Here is a 6,137-nt window from a genome sequence, read left to right on the forward strand (position 1 = left end):
TCTCCAGATGTCAGTTTTGGAGAGTATTCACGTCTAAACAGTCTATGATATCTTAAGTGAATGTAAACAGTTGGGAGAATATCAGATCAGTGTATTGGATCCATGCATTTGGCCTTAAAGTGACAGCAGCCTAATAACCTGCTGCTGTCTGTCATTAATGTAATCAAACAACAGAAAAATAGAAAATTACTCCATGTTCTTGACTGAATAACTTTTTAATAGCTTTCATAAGGGTTCATCTAAATAATACAAATATGTCTGCTTGAGTGTTGTATGCAAGTTGTTATAAAGAATGCATCATTAATAATAAAAAAAACATGTTCTTGTTTCTTTATTAGAAGTGGTTTTATTTAAGATAAATACAGACAAGTTACATGTCACGACAGTTAAATCTGTCTATATTCAGAAATGTGTTTTAACATAATCTTGTCAAATAAACACAATGTAGAAACCTTTCTCTTCTAGTATGTTTTCGACTTTGAAAAGTGCTTTATAACTTTCAAACAAGTATTGAAATAAGTTCAAGGTAGTCGTATGCTAGCGTATTTCAAATGGAGCATCACTGACTGGCTTAAACCACCATGCGTGCATTCATTCACAATGCAACAATAATAATAATATAATGCGTTGACATACAAAAAAATAAATGTACTCACTTTTAAAAGCAAGTACTTCTTTACTTTTACTTAAGTAAAAATCTGTCTTTACAACTTTCACTTGTAATGGAGTAATATTTGACCAGTGGTACTTTTATTCAAAGTAATTGTGTTATTCAAAAGAGTTGTGTACTTTTTCTACTTTATAGAGAGAGAGAGAGAGAGAGAGAGAGAGAGAGAGAGAGAGAGAGAGAGAGAGAGAGAGAGAGAGAGAGAGAGAGAGTGAGAGAGTGAGTGACAGTTACAATCTTCTTTTATCCCTTTCTTGACAATGTATAGGCCTACATTTTATTAGGTGACATTTATGAAGTCTCTCATAATTTGCAATGCTAACCTGAAATATCCTTCTGAAAATTATCATTTAAAGTGTGAAATACTTTGAATTGTATTGACACTGTAATCAGGATTAGGTGTCATGTGATTAGACTAGAGTAAAAAGTCTTTAGAATGAAAGAATTTGTGAGATATATATGATATATATTTGATGCTTATGTAAAACTGAGTTTAAAAAAGTTTAAATACTTTTGACAAAAGGCCACTGGCCGAAAACATGGTGTCTAAAGAGAAAATCTCTTCAAGACCCAATGATATTATGTGTAAAGTCTCCATCATCAGATCACCTAGAAGTCTTGGATCACTGAGCATAATGTGTGCAGCCAGAAAAAGTGGATGTTTTTCAGTAAGCCTCACATCTCCTCCCATGCGCTCAGCCCTCTTCAACTTCATTACAGCGTCTTGAATGTTCATCTTGAGTAGGTCTACAATGATACACTTCACTTGAAACTGTTTTATGAGCATATCATCACCTTCTGTTGTCTGCTCTTGTCTTGATAATTTCACACAAGCAAGAATATGTTGTATATGATGTGACTTGTATGAATCTATTGCCTTGTCAGCCTTTTCCAGGTCAGTCAATGCTTGAGCAATATAGCCAGTGTTTTTCTTGGTAATAGTGGCCAGTGCACGATTATAAAGAGGAATAATCTTCCCAGATGCACCGTCCTCCAATGCTTTGGTGTACATCTCAATGCTGTCCGCAAGGCGTCCCTTCTCACGAAGATTGTTTCCAGTCCTGATGTAATAGTAGACCATGGAAGATGGGGACCGTTTGCTCAAGAGTTTCTGCTTTGCAATCATCAAGTCCATCTTCAGCTGTTCCTTCAACATGTAAATGGGTTTTTCCTCACTGAAGTGCATCAAGAGCCACAAACCCCAGCACTCGTGAAGACAGGACACAATTACATCACGCTGGTCGGAGAAAACATTGTCTTCATAAACATCGTCTAAAATGTCAAGGTAGACAGAAAAAAGCTCCTCTTCTTTTAAGATTTTTGGAATGTCTTTTTCAAGGAACCTTGAGAGTCTGATGTTCACCATAATGTTTCTAGCATCTTTTGCCTCTTCCAGATTGCTTTCCATAAATGTTTTTGATTTTGTTGTTAAGAGGCCGTTGAGAGCAGAGACCATTGCCTCATGATTTTGAGAGCTCTGATTTTCCAGGTAGCGATTAACAGTTTCCTCAAACAGACTTTCTGTGCAACCACCTGACATTAATATAGTTTTGAGATGGTTCAGATGGCTGAGTAAGCTGGTTAGAGATGTCTTTAAGCCCATCACTAGTTTCACAGAGTCAGAGAAATGACTGCCACACATGACGAGTTGAGCAGATCCTGGACTCCCTTGACGAGCCGTTCGTCCAAACGCTTGCTGTTCAACACGGACGTTCAGAGGTAAGAAGGTTTGCACCACAAACAGTCCTCCTGCCTCATTTACACTTTCACAGACCTTTAGGTCTGTACCTCGACCTGCTAGATTAGTTGCAATGATGACGTTCCCAGCTTGGACTGTTGAATCTATGATTTTAGAGTTATCCATGTTGTTGTTCACATAGAGTTTTAGTTTGTCTGATGAGATGGAGTCTGCAAGGGCCTTGTACAATTTTTGTGCACGGTTGATTGTTTCACAGATGACGAGAGCTGCTCGTGGACCTCGATAGACTCTGGAGGTCACTTGATCCTGAACGACTTTACAGATGGTCTCGATCCACTCGTCCTCTTCAGGTACTATCACACCTTCCAACTCGTAAAGTTTCCTTCGTTTAAATGAGGGAATCTTACAGATATCAATGTCATTGTAGAGCTGCTTCACCATCTCAAGCTCTGATTGGTCCCCCAAAGTCCCTGTTATCCCATAGATCTGTTTTTTGTATTTCTTGAATAAACCCACATTAGACATGAAGTTTGTTATAAGACTCATGTTGGACAGTTTAGTTTGGTGTTTCATCTCCAGGAACTGCTGAAGTCCTTCCCCCCATTTCATGTTGTTCTGCACAATGCCAGTGGAACTGTAATCGACAGGAGCGACTCCATCTCCATGAAGGATGTATTCGTGGCCCAGAGTCATTTTGGTGGCTTGCAGAGCACTTTCAATCCAGGTTTTTACCTTTCCATTGACGAGGTCCTGAAGGCCTGGGATATGAGATTCGGTGTGTTCCCCTGTCGATTCAGACTGATAAACCATTTTCATACTTTTCCCTAGTGACGTAACTAGTGAGTCTTCATCTAAGTGCACAACACGACATTGTCCATTTCCCAGAAGAAGAATTGATATTTCTTGTCTGTTATTTGTACCTGTAGGATTGATTTCATTGAGTTTCCTTAAAGTCCCATCAGGCGCTTGCTGGCAGAGTTTGACGAAATACTCAGGGAAGTTTCCCACAAACATGGTTAAAAATGCCACCATTTGCACAACACTTGCAGTATCTAGTCTTTTTAAAACATTTGTCATGTTTTCTTCCACTTGCATTGGTTTTAAAGGCATTATTCCTGCATCCACCGCTGTCTGTACAATACTGAGTTGATCAATGTTTTTATTTCCATGTATGATTTCAGACAGAACCTGAGAGAAGAGCTGAATGTGCCCTAAAATCTCTCCAGTGTCTAAACACTTGATCTGGTTGATGACAAACCAAATCTCAGCCAGTATCTCATTTAACTGTTCCATGAGAGGCATCCTACTATTCAAGTAGACCACTTCAGGACCTTTGTCCAACATCAGCGAGTCCACCTCATCCACTATAACACACTGAAACTCTCGGTCAGGTCTCACATCTCTTCTGTGGAATCGTTGTCTCAGAAAATCACCTGCAAAGCTGTCAGTCGTACCGTAGACCACCTGACATTCATAGCACGTCTTCAGCTCATTGTCGTCTGTTTTATTGGTGTTGGCATCAGGAATAATATTCAGTTCCTTATAAAATGCCAACCATTCTCCAGCATCTCTTTCAGCAAGTACAGGAGAACTGGAGATGATATCAGGGGTTTTTCCCATCATGACCTGATATGCTGCAAACATTGCCACGATGCACGATTTTCCTTCTCCTGTTCCAACCTGAACCAGTCGACTTGATTCAGAAAGAACAAGAATGCACCAGCTCAACATCTGAGTCACTCGAGGTTTATACTTCATTGACTTTTCTACGGCTTTACAGAGCCTAAACAAACATTGTTTTTTTCCTTCTAGATGTGGAGCTGTAGAAGCTGATAGACAATCAGACACAGAGGACACAATATCTTTCACTTGTGCCATAGTTTGTTCATCAATATCTGCTTGTTCACAGATTTCCATCACAATCTCATCCAGTGTTTTCTCATCAGTGTTTTTTGATATTTTATCAATTTTGGCCTCAACGTGATCCACAATTTTATTGTCATGTAATGTCAGATCTGACACACTTATTTTGTGAATCTCCACTTGATGAAGGATTGTCATCATCCATGTGTGAAAATCTTCATTTCTGCCATCTTCAATCTTCAAATCTTTCACGAGGCCTTTAAACAACTTAACAACATCGTCTTTTTCCCATTTTCCGTTTTTAAGCAGGGAAAGCAATCGTGATGACAGTAGTTTTCCAGGTGCTTCCATTTTCAAAATTCACTCTTAATATTTTCACAGTGCAGCACTCTCTGTGGTTTAAAAAAAAAAAAGACTTGGAATTAAACTTTGCTTATGTTTGTTTGTTAGTTAAGCCAGACACAATTATTAATAAACAAGATAATTAAAGCGAGACACGGCAGGCAAAAAAACAAAAACGGCATTTTCACTGGTAAATTTTCAGATTTTGGGCTATTTGTCTTCAATAACATGTCTTCTTTCAGACTTGTGGTGAAAAAAAGTCCAAAATACATATTTAGGTCTTTATTTTACTACAATTTGTCTATTTGCGTCAGTAGATTTCTTCGAAATTCATCAAAAGTTGGCGTTATAAATCAATGCGCTGCTCCGCGATCTCTGTCGAGTTCACGCGCGTGATCATAAGTAACTAAACCTATGCGCGTGAACTCGACAATCAACTACTTTGGACTTCGACCGAAAACAGGAAGTAAATACAGGTATTTGCGCTGGCTGATATAACATCATTTTTATTCATATATTTCACATCTAATGCAGTCAGATACTGCAGTTAACTCTAAAAGAATCACTCAACATGGCTGGGCACATGTAATAAAACATTAAGGATGTTAAGAGACTAAAAGCAGGTTTAAAACGTGCCCCATTGAAGTCAACAGGGTGCACATTTTAAAAAGTGGATAACGCGGTGTAGGCAACACCGATTTTTGTCGTTGTTCTCTGTATTGACAGCACTCCAAATTTACCAAAAATGAGCTCAATGTTAAAATTTAAAAAATTGGAAAAAAGGAGTTCTCCTTTAAGGCTATGGACAGTATATTTTGATTTCCTAGGTAATAAAAGCATATCTTTTTGCATCTTGTGTGTAATCAATATGAAATGATCAGATGTTCAGATCTATCTACCGAAAATTAATGCAAAATTGCGCATATTTAATAAGATAATGCCTAATTTGCATAATTAAACATACAAATTTCAAAAACTTGTAATACATTTTTTTTATGAACTTGTGTAAGTAATCAACTGAGGAAGTTTCATGGTGATATCTATTATTTTAAAATTGTACCCTATTCACCTGTAGTGTCTCGCCTTAAGACTACAACCATAGACTTTATTTAACATGCATAAATATATTTTTCTTGATTTAAAAGTTATTATTCAGATTTTTTTCTCTGAGAAATAATTTATTTATAATACTTACACCTTCCGATACCATATTGTTGTGGAGTTGTTACAGCGAACCTCATCTAGAGTCATCTGTGAAAAAGTCTCGTGGTAGTTTCACTTTATGGGTATGAGAAGACGACGATGTATCTCGTGCTCTGGAATTTCCAGTTGCCATAGTATCAATTGTTTTCAATTGTCATGTGATTGTCACGTGATTTGAAAGAATACAAAGTGTGTGCTGCTATTATTTATTTACATATAGAAAACTGAAACTGTGTACAATTGATTTTAAAATCAATAATGCTCTAATTCAACATTTAGACAATTTTGCATGCAATGTAATTTAAATCTGTCATCAGCAAATTACGTATTTATAGTTTCACCTTCTTAGTTTGCTCTCTGCGT

General features: G+C 37.3%; 1 protein-coding gene across 1 annotated transcript; it reads right to left on the bottom strand.

Annotated features, from left to right (window-relative positions):
- Nucleotides 1-336: 336 nt before the first annotated feature.
- On the bottom strand, nt 337-5,826 carry LOC306992944 (protein translocase subunit SecA-like). Its single transcript, XM_079602291.1, has 2 exons — nt 5,767-5,826; nt 337-4,621 (listed from the first exon to the last, which is right to left on the bottom strand). Exon 2 carries the CDS (start codon nt 4,578-4,580, stop codon nt 1,161-1,163), a length of 3,420 nt encoding a protein of 1,139 aa, XP_079458417.1. The 5' UTR covers nt 4,581-4,621; nt 5,767-5,826; the 3' UTR covers nt 337-1,160.
- Between the last annotated feature and the right edge of the window lie 311 nt (nt 5,827-6,137).

Source organism: Phoxinus phoxinus, assembly GCF_949152265.1.
Source record: "Phoxinus phoxinus genome assembly, chromosome: 2".
Lineage (NCBI taxonomy): Eukaryota > Metazoa > Chordata > Actinopteri > Cypriniformes > Leuciscidae > Phoxinus > Phoxinus phoxinus.

Coding starts and splice junctions, on each gene's coding strand:
- LOC306992944 (XM_079602291.1), bottom strand. CDS start 4,580: ATGGAAGCACCTGGAAAACTACTGTCATCACGATTGCTTTCCCTGCTT.